Source organism: Eleutherodactylus coqui, chromosome 13 (genome assembly GCF_035609145.1).
Source record: "Eleutherodactylus coqui strain aEleCoq1 chromosome 13, aEleCoq1.hap1, whole genome shotgun sequence".
Classification (NCBI taxonomy): Eukaryota; Metazoa; Chordata; class Amphibia; order Anura; family Eleutherodactylidae; genus Eleutherodactylus; species Eleutherodactylus coqui.
In genome coordinates, this window is record NC_089849.1 from 7,991,748 (window position 1) to 8,018,596 (window position 26,849).

Consider the following 26,849-nt stretch of genomic DNA (forward strand, 5'->3'; position numbering starts at 1 on the left):
CATGGCTGCATCTGAGGCTCCCAGTTCCCACTATTAAGCCAAAATGGGGGCAAGAGTCTGGCGTCACCCCCATAACAATTTACTTGGGACAAACCAAGCTAAGCACCACACTACCTGCAACCAAGGACAATCCCTGCCTGCGGGTGACACCGCTGCCTCTTCTCCTGGGTTACATGCTTGCATTGCTGTCCAGCCCCCCCCGCACGACCCTGCGTCCACAGCGCACAGAAAAGTTTCCCTGCACAGCGTTCAGCTGCCCTCATGCCACACGCTCGCTTCATAGCCACAACTCCCTCATGTCTATGTATAAGTGCGGACTGGATGAGGAGGAACCCAAGTCAGTCAGTGTATTTGTGCCAGACAGGTAAAACACCGTAATGGGAAGTCTTTGTGCACTCACAGCATAGGCGAGCCCCTGGAACCCAAGGAAAGTATTACACATAAAGAAATCAGAGCGCCCAAACATGGCAGAGTTTCACCCTGCCAAGGACCTCTTCCCATATTTCTACCCTAGTCAGTCAGTGTGTTTGTGCCAGGCAGGTAAAACACAGCAATGGGAAGTCTTTGTGCACCCACAGCAATGTGGTAACACGAGAGAAAAAACATGTTGCCCAGCGCTGATCCCCAGACCCCAAGCAGGAGGAGGAGGTGGCATAATAAGGCCAAGAAACCATGACCGAGGTAGGACCCACAATACTCTGTGTGGGAAGTACGTGAGCAGGCCCTGGGTATGGCCTGGTCCCAGCCTCCACCTTGTGTGACCCAAGGTGCGTGAGTTAATAGCTATGGGAAATCCATGTGTCCCCACACTCTTCATTCTGTGTAGGTGTCAGATAGCTCAACACCGCAATGGGAAGTCTTTCAGTTCCTTGGGCTAGCCTATGCTGTGGGTGCACAAAGATGGTATTACATGAAGAAATCAGAGTGCCCAAACATGGCTGAGTTTCACCCCACCAAGGACCTCTGCCTTGGTCCAGATTTTTGCCCAAGTCAGGCAGTGTATTTGTGCCAAATAGGTAAAACACTGTGATGCAAAATCTTTGTACACCCACAGCATAGGCAGACACCAGAAACAATACTATAGCAAGATTATAGACGGACCCCAGTAACATTTTTGTAGCAAGAGTATAGGCAGACCCCAGTGACATTTCTGTAGCAAAAGTATAGGCGGACCCCAGTAACACTTCTGTAGCAAGAGTATAGGTGGACCCCAGTAACATTTCTGTATTAAGAGCATAGGCAGACCCCAGTAACGTTTCTACAACAAGAGTATAGGCGGACCCAAGTAACATTTCTATAGCAAAAGTATAGGCGAACCCCATTAACATTTCTGTAGCAAGAGTATAGGCGGACCCCAGTGACATTTCTATAGCAAGAGTATAGGCGGACACCAGTAACATTTCTGTAGCAAGAGTATAGGCGAGCCTCTCAAACCATTCAGGAAAAACTGCATAGGAGGACCCCAGTAACATTTCTGTAGCAAAAGTATAGGCGAAGCCCTCAAACCATTCAGTAGAAACTGCATAGGCGGACCCCAGTAACATTTCTGTAGCAAGAGTATAGGCGGACCCCGGTAATATTTCTATAGCAAGAGTATAGCCAGACCCCAGTAACATTTCTGTAGCAAGAGTGCAGGCGAACCCCCTGAAACATTGGTGTACCAAGAGTATAGGTGAACACCTGAAAAAATTTGGTCACCAAGAGTGTAGGCGAAGGCCAGAAAAATTAGTTAGATAACAGTATAGGCGAGGGCCATAAAAATTGGTGTACCAAGAGTACAAGTGCACCGCTGAAAAATTGCTCAACCGCGAGGGCAGATGAAATCCATAAACATTTTTTTAAAGATACAGCTCGCTGTTGCTTAATTTGTAACAGAGCCTGGAGGCAGCCCTGTGAAAAAAAATTGGTTTCTCTTAAAGTATTAATACTTTGGAAACTTTGAAAAATTGTAAAAAACTTTTAATCAGAAGCTTTTGGGCCGCAGACAAATTGGCAGTTCAGCATGATGACATTCTGTTTTAGGAGGACGAGTAATAAAATCCGAGAGTGATTGACAAAGCTAATTCCCCCTTTTATGTGGTGATAGAGGATGCATTTTTCTCCTATTGCAGCGAAAAGAATCATTAGGTTCCACTGCTTTCCGCCGGTGGAGAAGAGAAGTAAGGGTAATCCAGCCTTTGTTCATCTTTATGAGTGTAAGCATGTCGGCACTGGCAGTTGACAGACGGGTACGCTTATCCGTGATGATTCCCCCCGCTGCATTAAACACCCTCTCTGACAAGACGGTAACGACAGGGCAGGCCAGCACCTCCAGGGCGTACAGCGCAAGTTCGTGCCACGTGTCCAGCTTTGACACCCAATAATTGTATGGAGCAGAGGCATCACAGAGGACAGTGGTACGATCAGCTACGTCCTCCCTCACCATCTTTTTACAGTGCTCCCTCCGACTCATCCTTGACTGGGGAGTGGTGACACAGTCTTGCTGGGGAGTCATAACGCTGGCAATGGCCTTGGATAGTGTTACCCTGCCAAGGTCCCAGTGTGCAACACATCGCTGTCCTCACTAGGAAGAGGACTTTCAGAATCTTCCTCCTCCTCTTCAGCCCATACACGCTGAACAGTTGAGAGGCAAGCAGCATGGGTACCCTCTGCAGCGTTGCCAGCTGTCTCTTCCCCCTTCTCCTCCTCCCCCTACCCCTCCCGCTCCTCCTCCTCCAAAACGTGCTGAGATATAGACACGAGGCTGGTCTGGCTATCAAGCGACATATTGTCATCCCCCATTTCCTGTTCCAACCGCCAAGCGTCGGCCTGTATGCTTAGCAGCAAACTTCTCAGCAGGCAAAGCAGCGGGACAGTAACGCTAATGATTACCGCATCGCCGCTCACCATCTGTGTAGACTCCTCAAAGTTTCCGAGGACCTGGCAGATATCTGCCATCCATGCCCACTCCTCAGTAAAGAATTGCGGAGGCTGACTACCACTCCGCCGCCCATGTTGCAGCTGGTATTCCACTATTGCTCTATGCTGCTCGTACTGCCTGGCCAACATGTGCAGCGTAGAATTCCAGTGTATGGGCATGTCGCACAGCAGTCGGTGCTCTGGCAGCTGAAACGGACATTGCAGGGTCCTCAGGATGGCAGCATCCATGGTGACTTGCAGAAATGTGAGCAGACGCAGCGCACCTTGAAAGCAGGTTAGACAAGTGGACGCAGTTTTCAGAAACTGCTGAACCACCAGATTGAAGACGTGGGCCAGGCATGGCACGTGTGTGAGGTTGCCGAGCTGCAGAGCCACCACCAGGTTACGGCCATTGTCACACACAACCATGCCTGGTTGGAGGCTGAGCGGCGAAAGCCAGAGGTCGGTCTGCTCTGTCAGACCCTGCAGCAGCTCGGGGGCCATGTGCCTCTTGTCACCTAAGCTGATTAGTATCAGCATGGCTTGCTGACGCTTGCCCACCGGTGTGCTGCCGTGCCACGGGCTACTCTCTGCTGGCGACATGCTCACACTTCTTAATTGAGAGGTAGACGTGGCGGAGGAGGGGAGTGTTTGGAGGAGGTGGCATAAAACGCCGCAGATACCAGCACTGAGGTAGGACCCGCTATTCAGGGTGTGGGTAGGACGTGAGCGGTCCCAGGCTCTGACTCGGTCGCAGCATCCACCAAGTTCACCCAATGTGCCGTTAGGGAGATATAGTGGCTCTGCCTGCCAGTACTTGTCCCCGTGTCCGTGGTTACGTGGACCTTCCCAGTAACTGCATTGGTGAGGGCACACATTATGATGCGGGAGATGTGCTGGTGTAGGGCTGGGACGGCACACTGGGAAAAATAGTGACCGAGTAGCACGGGACCGCTACCACCATCATGTTTTTGAAAGCCTCTGTTTCCACAAGCCTGTACGGCAGAATCTCTAGGCTGATTAATTTGGCAATGTGCATGTTTAAAGCTTGTGCATGCAGGTGGGTGGCGGCGTATTTGCGCTTTCGCTCCACCGCTTGTGTTAGTGACAGCTGAACGCTGCGCTTAGAGACATTGCTGGATGGAGTGGAAGACAGTGGAGGTGAGGGTGTGGGTGCAGGCTGGGAGGCGCTCGTGCCTGTGTCCTGAGAGGGGGGTTGGATCTGTGTGGCAGGTTGGGGCACAGGGGGAGAGGCAGTGGTGTGACCCGGAGGTGGTGAATGGCCTTTGTCCAACCTTGTGGGGTGCTTGGCCATCATATGCCTGCGCATGCTGGTGTTGGTGAGGCTGGTAGTGTTGGCTCCCCAGCTGATCTTGGTGCGACACAGGTTGCACACCACTGTTCGTCGGTCATCCGCGCTCTCACTAAAAAAACATCCACACCTTTGAACACCTAGCCCTCTGCACGGAGGCTTGCTGCGAGGGGGTGCTTTGGGAAACAGTTGGGGGATTCTTCACTCTGGCCCTACCTCTACCCCTGGCCACTCCACTGCCTCTTCCAACCTGTCCTGCTGTTGCACTTTCATCCCCCTCTGAAGGCCTGTCCTCAGTAGGCTTAGCAAACCAAGTGGGGTCAGTCACCTCATCGTCCAGCTGCTCTTCCTCCGAATCCTCTGTGCACTCCTCCCTCAGACTTACTGCCCTTACTACTACCTCACTGACAGACAACTGTGTCTCATCATTCTCATCCACAAAAAGCTCTTGAGACAGTTGCCGTAAGTCCCCAGCCTCATCACCCAGACTCTGGGAACTTTACAAAGGTTGGACATCAGTCACGACAAATTCCTCAGGTGAGAGAGGAACTGTTTTTTCCCACTCAGGGCAGGGACCCGAGAACAGTTCCTTGGAGTCTGCCTGCTCAGAATATGAAGGAGGAGCAGCCAGACGATTCAGAAATGTAGTCCCTAGACCGAGAGTAGTGGACTGCGTTAAAGACTGGGTGGTCGATACATTCCTGGACACGTTTTCTGTCATCCACGACAGGACCTGCTCGCACTGCTCTGTTTGTAATAAAGGTCCACCACGCGGACCCATAAATTGTGATATGAAGGTGGGGAGCCCAGAAACTTGCCTTTCTCCTAATCCCGCAGCAGCTGGCTGTGATTTACCATGCCCAGGAACTCGGCCTGTGCCCACACCCTCACTTGGACGTCTGTGTCCGCGCCCATGTCCGCGTCCTCGACCCTTACCCCTACTCCTCATCATGGCAGATTAAGAATAGAGCAGGGCCCAAATAAATTACCCCACTGTACAGCACTGACAACTGTGGCTTAATTCACCGCACACAGAGACTTGTAGATAGCGGAGGCTCTATGCTGTGACCACTGTCTTGCGCTGATACCTAGGGGTAATTTACCGCTCGCAGAGACTTGTAGATAATAGAGGCTGTATGGAGTGGGAGAAGACTCTAAAGCCAGTGGATAGTGCTGGTAACTGCGGCGATCTTAACCCGACCAAAAAAAGGGTATTGTGAGACGCTCTGCACAGCGGCAGAGCTGAAATACTTTGCAGTGGCCCCGGTAATATTACTGTACTGTTTAGCGGTAAGACCTCTGTCTAATGCACTGCAGACACAGAACGGTATAAATGAGGTAGTTTGCAGTAGGCTAGGAAATATTAGAGTGCAGTTTCACGGTGAGAGCTGGTTGTACGGCACTGCAGGCTGAGAACGCTATTACTGAAAGGCTGGGAACAGGCCTAGATGCGTAATACAAAAGTAGGTGCACTACGGCTCCCAGCCAGCCACAACTGTAAAGCACATGGTCACATGTAGCCCTAAGAAGGACCATTGGGGTTCTTGTACGGAGGATCAGGACTGTATAACTTTCCCTATATATGCAGCTCTGTCCCTAAACTCTGCATAATACACTGCAGACACAGAACAGTGTAGCTGAAATGGCCTGCACAGCCCGAGATGCTTAAAAAAAAAAACATTGGTGCACTACTGCTCTCAGCCAGCCACAACAGTAATGCCCACGATGAGTAGCCCTAAGAAGGATCGTTAGGGTTCTTGATGACAGGATCCTACTCTTACACTGTCCCTATATCAGCAGCAGCACTATCCCTAACCTCTGCCAGCATGCGTCTGAGGCGAGCCGCGGACGGGACCAGTTTAAAGGGGTTGTCCCGCGCCGAAACTGATTTTTTTTTTTTTCAATAGGCCCCACGTTCGGCGCGAGACAAACCCAATGCATGAGTTAAAAAAAACAAACGTTTAGTACTTACCCGAATCCCCGCGCTGCGGCGACTTCGACTTCTTCCTTACCTTACTAAGATGGCCGCCGGGATCTTCACCCACGATGCACCGCGGGTCTTCTCCCATGGTGCACCGTGGGCTCTGTGCGGTCCATTGCCGATTCCAGCCTCCTGATTGGCTGGAATCGGCACACGTGACGGGGCAAGGCTACGAGGACCAGCTCTCCGGCACGAGCGGCCCCATTCACCAGGGAGAAGACCGGACTGCGCAAGCGCGTCTAATCGGGCGATTAGACGCTGAAATTAGACGGCACGCCAGCAATGGAACAGGTAAGTGAATAACTTCTGTATGGCTCATAATTAATGCACGATGTACATTACAAAGTGCATTAATATGGCCATACAGAAGTGCTGAACCCCACTTGCTTTCGCGGGACAACCCCTTTAAGTACTCGGCGGTCACCTGATCTCGCCAGCCACTCACTACTGTGGGGGGGTGAGAGGGCTGGCACATCACAGCAGGAAGTGGTAATGCCTTCCCCGAATGTCTATTGGCTAGAAAATGGCACTAAACATGCAAGGAAGGAAATGCAATTGACTCGAGTACCGCGTGGTGCTCGCCTCTAGTAACGAGCATCTAGATTACCCTAATGCTCGGACCAGTATGCTCGCTCATCTCTAGTTTAAAGCTTTATTCTAAAAATGGGTTAGCAGTGCTTAGATAAAATATACAAAAGGAGACATTTACAGAAGGGGTGGAGCTACAAATACACAGAAACAGTTTACAACAAAGAGGGATGCAATAATAGAAAATATCCATCTATGTCGCTCTGAGTAGTCCTGGTGAGTGGAGCCTGCACAGAAAGACCGCATGTAGATGCCGCTCCTTAGTCCGACAAATTGGGGAGGGGGCCCACTTTGAGTCCCACCTCCACCGGCCTTCTTTTTACATCGTCGATAGGAGTACTGAGAATATGCGCAGATCATCCATATGTCAGCCATATTTCCCCAGGGGGAAGCTATGGACGCCATGTTTCAGATCATGAATCCACCGAACATGATAAGCGATAGATGATCGGCTATGCATATATACGGGGGTCGCACAGCGACGGGAGTAAAGGCTCCGAGTACGCGATACCCTCACTGTATAACCGCTGCTGAGCGGGGCCTTCAGATGACCATAATCCACATTTACATTTTACCCTGTGATAAATGCATTATCACCCCCGGGTGCCGCAGAGTCTGCCTGGTGTTTACCGGACAGATGGGGGACAGACGCAGGGAGCAATCTGGTAAAGGCCCTCTTACATGGGGCAACAGTATTCTAAATGACTGCAGGAGCGCTGATGTCCCCACGAAGGTTGTCAGCGCTGCTGCAGAGCATTCAAACTGAAGGACAATGGGAAGCGCTGAGTGGGGAGCGTTTACACAATGAGTCAGCTTAACCCCTTGACAACACGGGACTACAGTTACGGCCTGCATGTTTAGGGTATATATCGCAGGTTGACCCCGCTCTATACAATGCGGGTGCCGGCTGTTGCTTCCAGCTGACACCTGCCCGCTACAGCTCTGATTAGCTGCACTGCTAATTATCAGAGCTGTTAACCCTTTTAATGCCCCGATTACCATTTAGGGGTCTTATACAGCCCCCCCCCCCCCCAATAAAATCATGAGTTGTCATGGCAGCTGGGGGCCTTCTGAAACGCCCCAGGGCTGTCATTGCCGACTGCCTATCATGTGGCATGGCTTGATAGAGTGCCTGTCAGATCGTGGTATGATGTAATGATACGGCATTACATCACACTGCAGGAGCGATCAAAGCATCATAAGTTCTTGTCCCCTCTGGAGACTAAAAAAAAGTTAAAGTTAAGTTTAAAGTAGTTTTACTAAATATTATAAAGAAAGTAAATGTTTTAAAAAAAACCTTTTGCCATATTTTTTTTTATAAAAGAATCTAAATAATAAAACAAAAAAATAACATATTTGATATCGCTGTGTCCGTAAAAGTCCAATCTATCAAAGTAACACATTATTTATCCCGCATCTTGAACGTCGTCAGAAAAAAATAAAAATGAATGCCAGAATTGCGCTTTTTTGGTCACCCTGAAGAAATGAGCCTCACGCAACTATGTCGACGGAAAAATAAAAAAGTTATTGCGGTCAGAAGATGGCGGCAGAAAATAATTGTAAAAAATTACATATTTTTGAAAAAACTACGAGGGGGTGCTGATAAGTCTTTGGCTTTGTGTTCTTTTTTTTGTTTCTATGGTAACGAATGTTACATCACATGAAAGCCTTATGTGTCTAATATATGTGTTTGTAGCTTATGGCGACAGTGATCTCGGCACGCGGGAAAACAAAATGGCGGAGTCTAAGGCGATATTCACAGCCAATGGGAGCAGAGGAGTGATAAAGTCCGAAAAGGATATTTCTGGTGATGTGTGGCAGACATTGGGGGATCAATGCCCTTCATAGTCTACAGTTATGAACTGGGTGCCACTTCAGCACCAATGATGGGGAACGTCCTAGACGACCGAGAGAGGTTGTTGTTCCGGAGATCGCCGATGCTGCGCACAACCTCATACTGGAGAATCGGCCAATTTCAGCTCTAGGAATAGCCGACATCATGGGGGTTTCTGGTGAACGTGTTTGTGTCATTATCCATGAAGAAGCCATCTGCAAAGTGGGTCCCCAAATGTGTGACAACAGATCAGAAAAGCATCGAGTGACAACTTCCCGGTCCATTTGTCAGCTTTTCCGGACTGATAAGAACTTCCTGGACCAACTGGTCACTATGGATGAGACCTGGGTTTATCTGTATGACACTGAAACCAAGGAGCAGTCAAAGAGTGGAGGCCCAGTGGTCCTCAGCCACTAAGGTGATGGCGTCTGTGTACAGATATATACAGCCACCACTAGGGGGAGCAGTCAGAAGAGTGGAGGCCCAGTGGTTCTCAGCCACTAAGGTGATGGCGTCTGTGTACAGATATATACAGCTACCACTAGGGGGAGCAGTCAGAAGAGTGGAGGCCCAGTGGTTCTCAGCCACTAAGGTGATGGGGTCTGTGTTCTGGGATAAGGAGGGCGTGCTGCTAGTGGACGACCTTCACAATGGTTCCACCATCAATGCAAGGGATTACATTGAACTTTTGGAACAATTGAAGGCAGTTCTGAAGGCCAAAAGGCGCGGCAAGCTGTCCAAAGGAATCCTGTTCCTGCAAGACAATGCCTAGACTCACACTGCACAAGCGACCACGGCAAAACTGGTGGAGCTAGGCTTCCAGCTGGTTGACCACCCACCTTATTCACCAGATCTAGCTCCCTCCGACTATCATCTGTTTCCAAACCTGAAGAAACACCTCAAGGCGAGCACATTTCACCCCATTTCTGATGCCATGGCTGCTATGGATGACTGGTTTGAGGCACAACCGAAATCCTTCTTTTTGCAAGGCTTACAGAGGTTGGAATCCCGATGTAAGAAGTGTGTTGGCACCAGTGGAGAGGATGTGGAAGTAATGGAAAGTTTCATCTTCCTATCTCGTTTATTTCTGGGTAAAGCCAAAGACTTATCAGCCCCCCCCCCCCCCCCCCGTAAAAGTTAGTACAGCGAAAGAGATCTTTATAAATTTGGTATCGTAGTAATCGTACTAACCCATAAAATAAAGTTATCACGTCCTTTGTGTTGTAGGGTATACGCCGTAGAAACAAAACGCACTGAAAGATGGTGGAAATTCGATTTTTTTTTTTTTCACTACAATTGAATAACAATTTTTATAAGTTTTTCAGTACATTATAAGGTAGGATAATTAGCATCATTGAAAAATACAACTCGTCCCGCAAAAAACAGCAAGCCCTCAGACAGCGACAGCTAAATAAAAGAGTTATGAGTTACTTAGGGGGTAAAGGGGGAAGGGGGACTTGTTATTTGCATAGTGCTTTAAGATAATGTATTGATTACCCCCCACCAAGCTGGGGGCTCATTTTACCAACCTCTGAAGGATGGAAGGCTGAGTCAACCTTGAGCCAGCTGCCTGAACCATGCAGGGATTGAACCCACAACCTTTAGGTATTGAGCCAGAGCATAGGACTGCATACTGCTACCTTAATGCTCTGCGCCACATGATGCCCCATGGTGGTCAGAAGATGGCAGCAGAAAACAATAATGAAAAACATATATATCTGTGGAAGAAAATAACAGAAGTACAGAAAAAAATAATACAGAAATGTGATAACGCTGTAATCGTACCGACCCACAGAATAAAGCCATCATGTCATATTTGCTGCAGTGTGTGCACCATAGAAATGAACACCCACCCCTCTAAAGATGGCAGAATTTAAGTCTTTTTTCCATTTCTCGCACCTTTTCAGTACATTATATGGTACGTTACACACAACCATCGGAAAGTACAAATCGTCCTGCAAAAAACAACAAGTCCTCAGACAGCTGCGTGGATTGCTAAAAAAGGAGTTATAAATTTCTAAAAATGGGAAGAAAAAGCTGAAAATGGAAAAAATGGCCTCATCCTTAAAAGGGTTTAAGGGGATCTGTCAGCTGGAACACATTGCCCACATTGGAGGTACCATGTTATAGAGCGGGAGGAGCTGAGCAGATTGATATATAGTTTTATGGGGAAAGACTCAGTGTAATTCAGTGTAAGGAGAAAGCATTCCTTCCTCCTGTAACAGTATAGAGAGTGTATGGAGAATAACGGAATCGAGAAAAAGCATCCAGCTAGAGGGGATCCTGTGGATGGAATCAACTCGTCACTGGAAGGGGTCAGAGGAGGATGTCAGGAATCATTCTCACCAACAGGCTGCACAGGCAGGAGGTGCAGTACTGGTGCAGGGAAGGTTTTCTTGGCACATCCCGAGTCCTCTGATACCTGCGGATGGACCCACAATGAATTGCTTCAGTTCTAAAAGCCAAAGGAAGTCCAACACATTACTAGCTGGGGGTCTCTAATAAAGTGGCCTTTCAGTGTGTATAGCAGATGTAAAGCCTAAATGTCACACATAAAACCACTGTAGGCCGACCCTTAAGGAAGCGATCAGACCTGAAGAGCAGTAATCACCCACATCACCTAAATTGGGGCCATTATCCCTACTAGTTATCATTCGGATTCCGGGACGGCGCGATACATTTGTTGCAATTGGAAACATTGTTCATTGTTTAAGAATAATTACCATAAACGTTCCAAGAAAGGTAACGAGATGAAACCTACAGAACAAATGTTTTATGTAGATTATTTCTGATATTTTATGCGCTTTTAAGTGCGAACAATGGCGACCTTTCCACAACCGCAGATACGCTGAGGACGGATGAAAACACGGCAAATGGGATTCTTTTCTGTCTCTGCTTAAAAATCATGTTTTTATAATGATTCAGGTTCAAAAGAAAAGACAAGAAAAGACATCAAAGTGGAAGAAACGGACCGAAAGTTCTGATTTGTGTAATAAAGATATTTGCTGGAATAATTATTACATTACGCTGATGCAGCGCCTTGGAGTCACACGGACTTTATGAACGGAAGAGGTAACATAGTGTGTAACAGATGGCTGTGCAGGGTTAATATGGCTCTGGATTCCAATGCCCAGTCATTGTTATACGTCTTGTTAAAAAAGTCTGACATTGCCTTGCAGGGATGCTGCCTTCCGATAGATAGATAGATAGATAGATAGATAGATAGATAGATAGATAGATAGATAGATAGATAGATAGATAGATAGATAGATAGATAGATAGATAGATAGATAGATAGATAGATAGATAGATAGATAGATAGATAGATAGATAGATATGAGATAGATAGATAGATAGATATGAGATAGATAGATAGATAGATAGATAGATAGATAGATATGAGATAGAAAGATAGATAGGAGATAGATAGATAGATAGATAGATAGATAGATAGATATGAGATAGATAGATATGGGATAGATAGATAGGTAGATAGATATGAGATAGATAGATATGAAATAGATAGATATGAGATAGATAGATATGAGATAGATAGATAGATAGATAGATAGATAGATAGATAGATAGATAGATAGATAGATAGATAGATAGATAGATAGATATGTGATATATAGATATGAGATAGATAGATAGATATGAGATAGATAGATAGATAGATAGATAGATAGATAGATAGATAGATAGATATGAGATAGATAGATAGATAGATAGATAGATAGATAGATAGATAGATAGGTAGATAGATAGATAGATATGAGATAGATAGATATGAAATAGATAGATATGAGATAGATAGATATGAGATAGATAGATAGATAGATAGATAGATAGATAGATAGATAGATAGATAGATAGATAGATAGATATGTGATATATAGATATGAGATAGATAGATATGAGATAGATAGATAGATAGATAGATAGATAGATAGATAGATAGATATGAGATAGATAGATAGATAGATAGATAGATAGATAGATAGATAGATAGATAGATAGATATGGGATAGATAGATATGTGATATATAGATATGAGATAGATAGATATGAGATAGATAGATAGATAGATAGATAGATAGATAGATAGATATGAGATAGATAGATAGATAGATAGATAGATAGATAGATAGATATGAGATAGATAGATATGAGATAGATAGATAGATAGGAGATAGATAGATAGGAGATAGATAGATATGGGATAGATAGATAGATAGGAGATAGATAGATATGAGATAGATAGATAGGAGATAGATAGATATGGGATAGATAGATAGATAGATAGATAGATAGATAGATAGATAGATAGATAGATAGATAGATAGATAGATATGCGATATATAGATATGAGATAGATAGATATGAGATCAATATGAGATAGATAGATAGATATGAGATAGATAGATATGCTATATATAGATATGCTATATATAGATATGAAATAGATAGATATGAGATAGATATGATATAGATAGATAGATAGATAGATGATAGATAGATAGATAGATAGATAGATAGATAGATAGATAGATAGATAGATAGATAGATTGATAGGAGATAGATAGATAGATAGATAGATAGATAGATAGATACATAGATAGGAGATAGATAGATAGATAGATAGATAGATAGATAGATAGATAGATAGATATGAGATAGATAGATATGGGATAGATAGATAGATAGATAGGTAGATAGATAGATAGATATGTGATATATAGATATGAGATAGATAGATATGAAATAGATAGATATGAGATAGATAGATATGAGATAGATAGATAGATAGATAGATAGATAGATAGATAGATAGATAGATAGATATGTGATATATAGATATACCTGATGAAGTCGTAATCGACGAAACGCGTTGTCTCAATAAACGGAGTGAAAGAAAGAGACGGTTGTTCGGAGGGTGGATATTCCCAGGAGCGCGGTGTCCTATTTTTATAAGTATACAGCTTTCAACTTTAGCGGCTCTCGAGATAGAGAGACGGAGGACCTGCAGATCTCTCCCCTGTCTAGCCCAGAGGGATTTTAAGGGACCCACCGACAGCTCATTCTACAGGCTCTCCTGGATCAAGGGGTGTTGGTAGGGATCTTGCATAAGGTCCTTACCAAACACCGGGTGAGTGTGATTAACATATTTTTCACACACTGTTTGAATAAGCCTTTCCACTCAGGAGCGCTAACCTGGTTCTTTTACTTTGATTTGATATATAGATATGAGATAGATAGATATAAGATAGATAGATAGATAGATAGATAGATAGATAGATAGATAGATAGATAGATAGGAGATAGATAGATAGGAGATAGATAGGAGATAGATAGATAGGAGATAGATAGATAGATAGATAGATAGATAGATAGATAGATAGATAGATAGATAGATATGGGATAGATAGATAGATAGATAGATAGATAGATAGGAGATAGATAGATAGGATATAGATAGATAGATAGATAGGAGATAGGAGATAGATATGAGATAGATAGATAGATATGAGATAGATATTTATGAGATAGATAGATAGATAGATAGATAGATATGCGATAGATAGATATGAGATAGATATTTATGAGATAGATAGATAGATAGATAGATAGATAGATAGATAGATAGATAGATAGATAGATAGATAGATATGGGATAGATAGATATGAGATAGATAGATAGATAGATAGATAGATAGATAGATAGATATGGGATAGATAGATATGTGATATATAGATATGAGATAGATAGATAGATAGATAGATATGAGATAGATAGATAGATATGAGATAGATAGATATGAGATAGATAGATAGATAGATAGATAGATAGATAGATAGATAGATAGGAGATAGATAGATATGAGATAGATAGATATGGGATAGATAGATAGATAGATAGATAGATAGATAGATAGATAGATAGATAGATAGATAGATAGATAGATAGATAGATATGTGATAGATAGATATGCGATATATAGATATGAGATAGATAGATAGATAGATAGATAGATAGGAGATAGATAGATAGATAGATAGATAGATAGATAGATAGATAGATAGATAGATAGATAGATAGATATGTGATAGATAGATATGCGATATATAGATATGAGATAGATATATATGAGATCAATATGAGATAGATAGATAGATATGAGATAGATAGATATGCTATATATAGATATGCTATATATAGATATGAAATAGATAGATATGAGATAGATATGATATAGATAGATAGATAGATAGATAGATAATAGATAGATAGATAGATAGATAGATAGATAGGAGATAGATAGATAGATAGGAGATAGATAGATAGATAGGAGATAGATAGATAGATATGATATAGATAGATAGATAGATAGATAGATAGATAGATAGATAGATAGATAGATAGATAGATAGATATGGGATAGATAGATAGATAGATATGGCATAGATAGATAGATAAATAGATAGATATGTGATAGAGAGATAGATAGATAGATAGATAGATAGATAGATAGATAGATAGATAGATGATAGATCGATATAGATATGAGATAGATCGATAGGAGATAGAAAGATAGATATGAGATAGATAGATAGATAGATATGAGATAGATAGATATGAGATAGATAGATAAGATTTCTTTATGTATGCAAATGTTAAACAACGACACAAAGTAACAGATCAGTCCATAGAAGCATGTTGATGGTTTCCATGTTGTCACTGATTGATACATCTGACATGTTTGTATAGATAGATAGATATCTTTATGTACCCAAAGTTGTAAACATGGACACAAAGTAATAGATGTTAATAGCAGCTTGTTGATGGTTAAAATGTATCCACAAATAGAGCTGCCATGTTTCTATTGATCGATATAGAGATGGATCTCTTTTGGGCGCTTTCACATGGGACTGAATATTTCACAGGGTGCCTGGAATACTCCTCCATGCAGGACAATCCGCTACCAGATGTCTAACGTGAACATTTGGATGTAGAATCTAAAATGGCAGAATTCTGATGGCAATGGGGCATTTAGACTTGTGGACTTTGACAGCAGAATATTCCGCAGCATCCTGCAGAATCTTCTGCCCTGTATGAAGGCATCTTTATGCACCCAATGTACTACATCGATCACACACACTACTCATCAAAAACACATACACCTCAGATTTTCCAGTTATTTTTTTACATAACACAGTTTAAGCAAATAATGTGAAATGGTTCAAAAGTAAGTTAAACATAAAAATGTTATAAAATTTTAGTCTGAAGCGCAACAATAGTCTAAATTTATGATTTTAAGCAAAGGGCTTTTTTCAGGACACATCAAGGACGTCTGCTCTGCAGTAAAGGAAGCAAACTATTCCTACAAGTGTCTCAACTTTTGTAGATGACTTTCAAACCCTCTGATTCTACATAACCAGTGCTGGAACAGTCTGCATTACAACACCCCCTAGGGCAGGATTTGGACAGTTTAGCTCTTCAGGACGAAGCACGTTGCTGTCATAATGGCAAGAAAAAGGCAATTAACCAAAAAAGACAGACAATTATAACCATTAGAAGCCTAGGCCGGCCCTACTGAGAAATTGCCAAGAATACCAAGGTGGCCGTCAGTACAGATCCTTATACTGTCAAAAGGCACTTGGAAACTGGAGGAAACTCTAACAGGAAGAGGTCTGGCAGACCAAAGGCCACTACAAAATCAGATGACACGTTTTTTGCGTGTCCGGCGCCTCACAGCACAAAGTCTTCATGCACGGCTTAATGCAGCAATAAACAAGTCTCCATTCGTACGATGAAGAGACTTCTGTCTGCAGGTCTAACAGGTAGATCATAAGAAAGCCGCTGCTAAGACTACACAATAAGATAAAGCCTTGCTTAGGCCAAGCAACGCCTCCAGTGGACTACTGAAGAGTGGAAGAAGGTCTTATGGACTGAGGAATCAATGTGACATCTTTGGTACATCTCACAGGGTTTTGTACGCTGTTGAGTAGGTGAACGGTGTCAAAGGTAGGTGTCAAAGAATGGAATGTCCTGCACAGTCCCCAGACTTATACCCCATTCAGCTCATATGGGATGAACTGGACAGAAGGGTGAAAGCAAAGCAACCTACAAGTGCAGCACATTTGTGGGAACTTCTGCAACAACGTTGGAAATAAACTTCTGAACAATATCTGAATGCAATTACAGAAGAAATGATTCAATGATGTAAAGCTGTTATATCAGCTGGAGGGGCGACTGGGAAGAGACAAACATCTAGATGGAATTGGGTGAAACAAAGTTACTCCATTATCTTTAGTCATCTTAACTTCTTTATTTGTTCTCTGCTTTCATTTCAAAGTACATCTGAGACATCAGCCTGTGTAAATAGCAATAAAAACTGGAAAACATGAGGCGCTCTAAATCCTTTTGACAAACCAGATCAGATGGATTCTATGTTGCTTTCTTTTCAAAACTTTGGAAAAACAAACTAAAGACAAGTGATGCAGATACAGTTCCCGTATTTACTTAATATTGTATACAGGGAATGTTTAACAAATATGTAATGTCACTTTAAGATGTAACATCACAGGAAAAGATGCTAAATGTTTACTGAGTGTCTGTCCCCGTACCCTGCTGTCTGTAAGAATGAAATCTGCGGATCTGTAAAAAGCTCAAATAAAGCTGCAGAGAAAAAACAGCATGTGAGCCCGATCAGTGCAGCAGACTGTCTGAGAGGACTTCTGTATAGCAGATAGATAGATGATGGATGGACAAATAGATACATAGATAGACAGAGCGCCTGCGCATCATCTGCAGCCTTGAAATGAAAGTAACATTTCAAGCAAAAGAAGAATTTGCTGTTGAGAGTAATTTAGAGTAACGTTTGCCGCACTCCTCAGATACTGGTGGTGAAACCCTTTATCTATCTATCCATCCATCCATCCATCCATCCATCTATCTATCTATCTATCTATCTATCTATCTATCTATCTATCTATCTATCTATCTATCTATCTATCTATCTATCTATCTCTCTCTCTCTCTCTCTCTATCTATCTATCTCTCTATCTATCTGAAAAAGACTTGGGTATACTAATAAATCACAGACTGAACATGAGTCAACAATGTGATGCAGCAGCCAAAAAGGCAAACACAATTCTGGGATGTATTAAGAGAAGCATAGAGTCTAGATCATGTGAGGTCATTATCCCCCTCTACTCTTCCTTAGTCAGACCTCATCTGGAATACTGTGTCCAGTTCTGCGCACCCTACTTTATAACAGACATAGACAAACTGGAGGAAGTTCAGAGAAGAGTTACCAAGATGGTGAGCGGTCTGCAAATCATGTCCTATGAGGAACAGTTAAAGGATCTGGGAATGTTTAGCTTGCAGAAGAGAAGGCCGAGAGGAGACTTAATAGCCGTCTACAAATATCTGAAGGGCTGTCACAGTGCAGAGGGATCAGCCCTATTCTCATCTGTACAAGGAAAGACTAGAAGCAATAGGATGAAACTGAAAGGGAGGAGACACAGATTAGATATTAGACAGTGAGGTGGATCAATGAGTGGAACAGGCTGCCACAGGAGGTGGTGAGTTCTCCTTCAATGGAAGTCTTCAGAGGCTGGACAATTATCTGTCTGGGATGATTTAGTGATCCTGCATTGAGCAGGGGGTTGGACCCGATGACCCTGGAGGACCCTTCCAACTCTACCATTCTAGGATTCTATTAACTTAGTTTAGCAGCCAACATCCAAGATGGTGGACTAGGCTGATAGTTCACTTCACTTACTGGACTACAGTGACCAATCCCCGTGCACAATAAATTTCAAAGTTCAAGCTTTAATTGCAGATCAAATGAACTAAGTTTTGCAAATCTTATGTCAGTAAGTGCTGGCACAACACATGCAACTTAAACTAAGTTCAGCAGCTGATCGCTGCTTAACTAAACCTGGATCAACAGTTTGGTTGGTGCAACGTGCCCTTAGTCAGTTATAGACAAACATTATGGGGCAGTGGATTGAACATTTTGCACCAGAATTCTGGAGCAAAAAAGTTGCTCTTTTGTTGTAATTCCCAAAATGACTTTTTAGGGGGTTACATCAAGCTCCAGCTTGGTGGGTGTAACCCCTCCCCCCCACCGCATACATGGCATAATACACACGCCCCATTGTGTTTGTCGATAATAATCTTTATTTGTATAGCGCCAACTTATTCAGCAGCACTTTCTAGCATTGGAGAAACCCAGACAATACAACAATTACATGTGATATACAATCAGTTTAAAGTCAACAGGGTGGGGGCAATACAGGTGGTACCAGGGAGGGAGGGATTAGCATGGGGGAACACAGGCGGTACGGGAATTATATGTGGAAATCAGTTATTAGAAAGTAAACAGGGTGGGGCGGTAAGGAGGTGCAGGGGTAGAGGTCATATGAGATAAGCAGGGTGAAAGGTGTGGGGAGCCATAGGGGAGGGCAGGGGGACTAGATGAGGGGATTTGGTATGCCTCCCTGAAGAGATGCGTTTTTAAGGCGCGTTCGAAGTTTTGTGCATTGGGATTGTCCGGATGCCTTGGGGTAGAGCGTTCCAGAAGATGGGTGCTGCTCTGGTGAAGTCCTGTAGGCGAGCGTGTGAGGTTCGTATTAAAGGGGTGTTTAGTCTGAGTGCGTTAGCGGATCGGAGTGTGTGGGCTGGGTGGTGTACAGACAGGAGGGAGGCGATGTACGGTGGGCTGGCGCCATGGACAGCTTTGTGGGTGAGGACTTTAAATTTAGTTCTGCAGTAGATGGGCAGCCAATGCAGCGACTGGCATAGTGGAGAGGAGTCTGAGAAATGGCGGAATAGAAAAATGAGTCTAGCTGCCGCATTTAGTAGGGATTGGAGAGGAGCGAGTCTGGTGCGGGGGAGGCCAATGAATAGACAGTTGCAGTTGTCGAGTCAGGAGTGGATGAGGGCGACAGCGAGTGTCTTACATACAATCTGACCACATTGTATAAGTAATCAGTGCAGAAATCAGTAATATATCTATAATAATAACACCAGATCCTATGTCTCAAAAGTGTACCCCCCCCCCCCTCCCAGGATGTGATGTAGCTTCCATGTCATTGAGCAGTGGCATTGTTATAGGTGTCAAAGCAGTTGTAGTTGCAACTGGGCTCATAAGCTAAAGGCACCCACAGCCCCCCTTACTGCACTACAGGCTGCTTTTGCTGTAATTAATGTTTGTCTTTGACATAGTGTACTAATCAATAGCGTCTGTTAGTTGAATCATCCTCTTGGGTCTCCTCCTGTCCGACATGCCAGAGAGGAGGGGACCTGGGAGGATGATTCAAGTGACACATGCTGCCACTCGGCACATAGTGTGAGAGACTGACACAAAATAATTACAATTACAGAAGAAAGCTTTTATGTAATTAAATGGTACTATTACAGAGTATGGGAGCATAAGGGGCATATGTTGGGGTACAAAGGGCACTATTACAGTGTGTACTGGTGTAAGTGGCACTATTATAGCATGTGGGTGGTACAAAGAGGTATTATTACTGTGTGGGGCACAAAAGGGCACTATATTTCTGTGTAGGGGCTCTGAGAGGAACACTGTGGCAGCAGGATAGTGAGCTTCTTTGCAGAGACACAATTTGGTGGAAGAAATCATTATGGTGGTCTGGGCCTCGATGAAGAAGAAAAACAAAAGTAGGTGACACCGATTAGAGGAGACCTGCGATCACTGAAAGTACCTGCACTGTATTCAGTATCACTGGAGGTACCTGCACTGTATTCAGTATCACTGGAGGTACCTGCACTGTAATCACTGCACTTAGCTACAAACCTGTCATTGGGAAATAATACAATTAAACATGTATCCTGTGTATTGGGGCCCCCAGAGCTGCAGCATTCTCCTCAGGGATCTCCAGTTGTGTATTGCAGCACAGAGAGCAGCTGTAGAGCGGCGCTCACCGCAGCCTCAGATTCTGACCATTTCCTTATACGCAGGAAAGAAGCCCCTGGGGGTATAGAGCGGCCACTTACCTGTATTGTTTGACTTTGGTAAACCTTTATTACATGAAAGTTGAAGCTGTAGATTCCTTTCCGTGGAGCCACAAACACCGATTCCAGGGTGAAGAAGTTCCCCACGTTCACTAAGATCTATGATACAAAGGGACAGTGAGTTATGGAGATCTGCACCTTTAGACCTGAAGATGTGACTGGATATTACTTAAGGTGAACCTCTATCCTCATCCACTATTATTATAGCAGTCAGGGCTCCATTTTTCTGTTATGGAGCTCCAGATCCCCAGCATAGATATACAGTTACATAATAACACTGTCTGCCTGCAACCACCACTAGAGGGAGCTCAGGAGATTACTGCATACGGTGCATACATAGAACTCAGTAACAACACAGTATGCAGTGATCTCTTGAGCTCCCTCTAGTGGTGGCTGCAGGAAGATAGAATTTTACCATGTATCTCTTAGGGCTCCCACCCACTTGCATTTTCTTAATGCTGTGATATCGCTGCGTTTTTTTTAACAGAAATGTCCATGGGACTTTCTAATGTTAAAAATGCATCTCAAGTTGGTGCTTTGCGATTTTTGTGCCATGCGCTTTTAACATTAGAAAGACCCATTGATATTCGTCTTTAAAACACGCAGCGATATCGCAGCATTAAAAAAACGCGAGTGGGTAAGAGTCCTAAGTCTCTGCAGGGGATTCACAGCTCTGTATCAGAAAAATGGAACTCGCCATCCTATAAAGACATAGAGGGAAACTGATCAGCGCAGAATGCTGGACTTAAAACCAGCTGTATGATGAAAGTGGAGATTCACTTTAAGGCGTTACTCCACCTAAATCTTAAATGTACAGCTTGGTGTCTTACCAACCCACTTGACAAAAACCAAAAGGGACTGATGAGACTAAAAGAATGTCAACCACCTTGTATCTCATTATGGCATCTACATGGGTTTTCAGTCCCTCGCCCTAATGTAGAAGCGACAGGGTGTGCATGAGTGGTAATGGAATTCCCATGTAGATCCCTTTCACAGAGAATTGCTCCTAAAGGGAATGTATTACCAACATTTTTTTACTAATTATACCCATATAGTAAAACTGTTTTATTTCCTGATTGTAGAATTTCATTGAATTCTATGAATGGCCAGGTACTGCCTGTGATTGGCTGAATGCTGCGACTAATCACAGGCAGCACTCATCTGTCATTCAATGAATGGCTGAGAGCTGTCTGTGATTGGCTGAGTGCTCAGCCAATCAGATACAGCCCTTTCAGCAGGCGGGGATTTTAAATCCCCGTCTGCTGAAAGAGCTTCAGAGCAGTTCAGGGAGAAGACAGGCTGGACGCGCCAGAGCCCCGGCAGCTGAGGAGAGGTGAGTATAATTTATTTTTTATTTTTACCACATTCTAGGGATGATTTTTAGGGAAGTGCTGTCACGGTGCAGAGGGTGGAGAAGTTGAGCTGTGACATGACCTCTTGTGAATGGTGGATCAAAGGGGTCGGAGCAGTGGCTTCCACTCTGACCCCGGTGTATCCCAGCTCTGACAGCGGACTGCCTGAAAACCCCTTTAACTCTACTAAATCGTCATTTGGCGCTTCATACGTTAACTTATACTCTACAGAGTATATAACCTGTTAGTGCTATAAGACTACACCGACTATAGATCGCGCATGAGTCATAGTTTTTTTTACCTCTTCTCCAATTTCACAGACGCCATTAAGACCATTGGTCCCCCCGCATACGAAGCCGGCAGCACCTGCCCTACTTTATGGCCACACCTTTTTGGCTGCTCACCTCTATCCTGCTCCAACATCCAAACACAGCAGCTCCTATCGGCCTCCTGTCTTGGACGCTACACCCGCCCTTTTCACCTCTATAATCTGCTATTAAAGGCCTATCTTATGGACAGGCTCATCAATAATCCCTTTAATGGGCCGGACTTTCACAGAAGAATAAACATGAACCAAGGATAGGATCTATCAACAGTAACTAACCAGCTTGTTGATGGTTTCCAAATGCAGTTTTTGTACACTGTGCAGATTAAAAATGAACCAAAAACATCCATATATCTGTAAAGCAGTGGATGAGTTTCGGGGCCAGTGATAATGGAGACATATTTATAATTAGACCCAAAGTTAATTAAGGTAAGGCTCACTGGATCACGGAAGGTTTTGAAGGTTTTTAGTCTCTTGGCTTCCTGGTGAAGTAAATGATTATAATGTATTGTCTCATTATCAGTCGGAATCTCCTTAATTACTGCACTGATAATGGAGGGATGATTGTAAGTTCATCAACCTCATTAGGAAGCAGCAGAACAATGTCCGACACGAGCGGAAGACACATCAATGTGGAGCTGCTCACATCCAGTATTCATTCACACAAGCGAGACGTCCACAACTTCCACTGAAATAAGCCCCATTGTCTTCAATAAGTCTATTTCCATGTCCGATTTTTTTCTCTCACAGCGATGCCCATGTGAATTCACACTCATTCATTTCATTCATAATCTCAGTTAAATCCTCCAAACAAACCTGGAATATCTAGTGAAGAACGTCAAGAAATCACCACTAACAGAGATTCACTCACTCACTCCATAATCTGATTTGTAGATATTTCACACTCAAGAACTTTCTAATCAAGTCCTTTAAGAAACTGCCAATAACCCATTTCAGGCTCCTTGACTGAATGGATGGATGAATGATTCATTCAATCAATCATTCTTTCTTGCTCTGGTTATACAGGGTAACTTCAAAGAGCCGGATCCAGCGCTACATCTCATTACTGCTGTCCTATAGTAAAGTAACAATAGAGTATTTGAATAGGAAGGCATGGATGTGCTACACAATGGTATGACGCCCCTGGGGGCCCCGGAAAATGAATTTCAATTTAGTTCTCTGGCCCCTGTAAGAGAGTGAAAATCAATTGCAAAGTTGAAGGGCAGCATGTGAGAAGCAGAAATCTGCTTTACACGTCTCTCTAAGTCCGGTGGGACTGCTGCTAGGACTGCAGTAAGGCAAGTACTCGCAATGACCTCCTTCTGCTACGACACGGATAGACCACCCAGGAAGTCACCCACCATCATCTGCAGGAGATTCAGGTACCCATCTGCTTGAGAGTACCTGGAACTGTTGACACATGTGGTTCACCTGTATGCGGTTACTTGCCGCTCCAAGCTTCCCTCTGTTACCTCCAGGGCCTGGGACATATGCTCTCTCCTACCCAAGGGAGGGCGAGGTCCTGGGCTATGGTTAGAGGGAGGCCTACTCCCCACACTCTCTGGGGTAGGCCGGCAGAGGGTGGGGATGCATTGCAACCAGCTACCCATGAGGGAATGAGGAGATCGAGCCAGAGGTGCATTAATGTGTCTCCTTCACCCCTCGTATAGACTACCCAAGGTGGCTGTCAGGATAACCAGGATGAGGGATTGCAGCCCTCCGGGACCCTGGCAGCAAAGAGTTACAGTAAAGGCTCTCCTGGAGGCAGGCCAGGTGCTTCTGGGGGAGACTGCAGTCCTACTATTGAGGACTGTGGCACATTGCAGCCCCTGGAGAATGTAAACAGCTTTGCCTCCAGGATAGCTACGAGAACCATGCAGTACTGTGAGGCTGGATGGCACCATGAAAGGGCTCTAGGAGGAGTTGCGAGAAGCCTGGTCTCTGGCCAACAACTCAGGTGAAGCAAGGAGGGCCTAATACAACCAGGGCATCCAAGATCTAAAGGGAGAGATCTTCACCCTGGTTGAGAGAAGTACGGCCATCTTTAAGGGTGCAGGTCCCTTTGCAGAAAAGCTGGTGAATGATGACTGGTTTGAAGGGTCTCAGCCGGGTCTGGCTGGGGTCTGTAATGATAGGAAGGACCCGGTGTCCAACTTGGAGCAGGCCCCTGCCAGAAAACTGCAGACAGTGGAAAGTCAGCAGAGCCTGTGCACTGAGCTTCCAGCCGGGCAAATAACTGTCATTTCAAGCTTGCACTCCTCTAGGAAAGAGGGCGAGGACAATGGCCCGGGAGGAAGGCTAATGGCGTATATAAAGCACCTGGAATGCCGTAGAGGCATGGAGGGTCTCTGTTTTCGGAATGACCTTACTCAATAGGAATCCTGGGCTAAGAAGAAAAAAGGTATCAAAAAGATCACCCATCTGAAGTACCGGTATGTCAACCTCTCAGGACAAGCCCCCAAGCCATGGGGGGAGGTAGCTGCATCAGTAGCTCCCTTGTCCAACCCAGCCTGGACTCTGCTAATGTGGATTCAGTGCACAGGAATAGAAAGAGTGATAGGGTCCAGACCCCCCCCCCCCCTCCACCCCCCACCGGGATTTTAATAACAGGAGGGGCAATGGAAAGTATCTAATAGTGAGATCTTTAAGCGTGGGGGTCATCTGTCGCCATGTGACTCAAAAGTATCAAAAGGGATTGTGGAAAAAGTGAGGGGGTATCGGGCATTGGGTGGCCCTCAGCAGGTCCCTGCAATGACCCAGGGAAGGGGAACCAAGCATTCTAGGAAGGTGGAAGAAAAGGTGAGGGGGTCATACAGCATTGAGTGGCTCGCAGAAAGACCCTGCATTGGGCTTAAAGAAAGGTGGTTGCCTGGTGCCAGGTGGCCCCATTGCAAAGATGAAAGATGTATTGGGTGGTCAGGAATTGGGGGCCTCCTTAAAATTCTTAAAATTCCCAGTGGTTGTTAGCGAAGCTGTAAATATGTGATTGCAGTGGAACTGAAGGCTCTTCTGTGGGTGCAGCTGAAGGGTCCGTTTCCCTAAGTATTTGTGAAATTTTCCGCTGGAATTCTTTCCTCAGGATTACATTGGTCATGGTGGCAGGGAACGGGGCCAAAGGCCTTCTCATGTGTGCAGCTGAAAGTCCCTTTTCCCACATTACTAAATGGGGGTGGAGAGGGCTGGTGCCTTGGAGAAGACTATATTTAAAAAGCCAACCCTGGGTTGCACCCCTTCAGGTTGCTCCCCTTCATGTTTTCAATATCATTCTCACTCTTCTCTGCAACCAGACCAGTAACAGCTCTCCTCTTGGAGGGGGAAGGTGTTAGAGGCCCTCTGTGTTGCCAAGTGCCTCTTAAGCCCCATTTACAGACAACAATTATCGCTCAAAATTCTCTCAAATGATGTCTTTTGAGCGATAATCGTTGCTTCTTGCCCAAACTATGATTTTTAGTTGAGTTTAAAATCCATCATTTGGTGGGAGAGCTGATAGCAGGGACCGCACGCTGTGATTCTTCATGGGAGTGCTGAACATTGTATTCTGCTGCAGTCCCGTGGCAGAACAAAGGGGTGGCATGCAGATAACAGACCACATGCTGCTCTCTGCATACAGCTCAGGGAGGCTCATTTACATGGAAATTAAGCTAATAAGCTACTAGTGGGCATTAGTGCCCATTAGCAGCTTATGCAAATGATCACTCAAACTGTCAATCATCCTATCTTTTGAACGAATTTTGAGCGATCATCTTTGCATGTAAATGGGGCTTTACTCCATCTTCTAAGAGGAGAGCTGTTACTGGTCTGCTCACAGAGAAGAGTGAGAATGATGTAGAAAACATGGAGGTGTGTGAAAGGAAAGAAGGGAGCAGCACGATAGAGAGTGGTGTGGTAAATCTGATTAATGCAGTATTAAATGTTGCGGTGTCTGCTGGCAGAGGATTATCTGGGAAAAGTAAGGGGAAAGAGTGAATGTACAAGACTAACAAGTGAGGAAGGTGGGGCAGAAGTGTCTGGAGGAGCTGTGGCTAGTTCTGGAGTGGCTGGTGGAGTTATGTCTGGTGATTTGAGGTGGAGTGGGGTCTCTAGTTTATTTGTTTTCCCGACAGTGGTGGATCCTAGGAACTATTAGAGAATTGCTGCTGAAATAAGGGGGGGGGACCTTCACTTCCTGGCTTTAGGGACCCAAGATTTCATTGTCTTTTCCTGTCGGCCTTAAAGAGAGGAGAGAGGTTGATCACTAAAGAGGATGAAGAATGAAACCTGTCTTTTTGGATAGATAGATTTGGCACAGGGCCCTTCCAAGAGCAAAGGCAGGAAGATGGCATGGTCACTTTCTACAGCTGGTCAAGGGGGGATCCAGGAGGAATGTGGTCTGTCTCTGTTAGGGAGGCAGTGGTGCCTGCCCTAACAGTGCCAGGGTGGAAGACTTTCTCATTGGGATAGAGTTTAAGGTGAGTGACATCTTTGACCTGATCCACCCCTTCAGGACCTCCTTGTTTGATGTCAGACATAACCT

The 26,849-nt window shown here is 44.4% G+C and overlaps 1 protein-coding gene across 1 annotated transcript in view; it reads right to left on the reverse strand.

Annotated features, from left to right (window-relative positions):
- CBLN4 (cerebellin 4 precursor) overlaps positions 1–26,849 on the reverse strand; it is a 59,746-nt gene that overhangs the window by 12,089 nt on the left and 20,808 nt on the right. Inside the window, exon 2 of the mRNA XM_066586647.1 lies at positions 20,642–20,758. Within this exon, the coding sequence (XP_066442744.1) occupies positions 20,642–20,758 (117 nt within the window). The remainder of the gene's footprint in view (positions 1–20,641; positions 20,759–26,849) is intronic.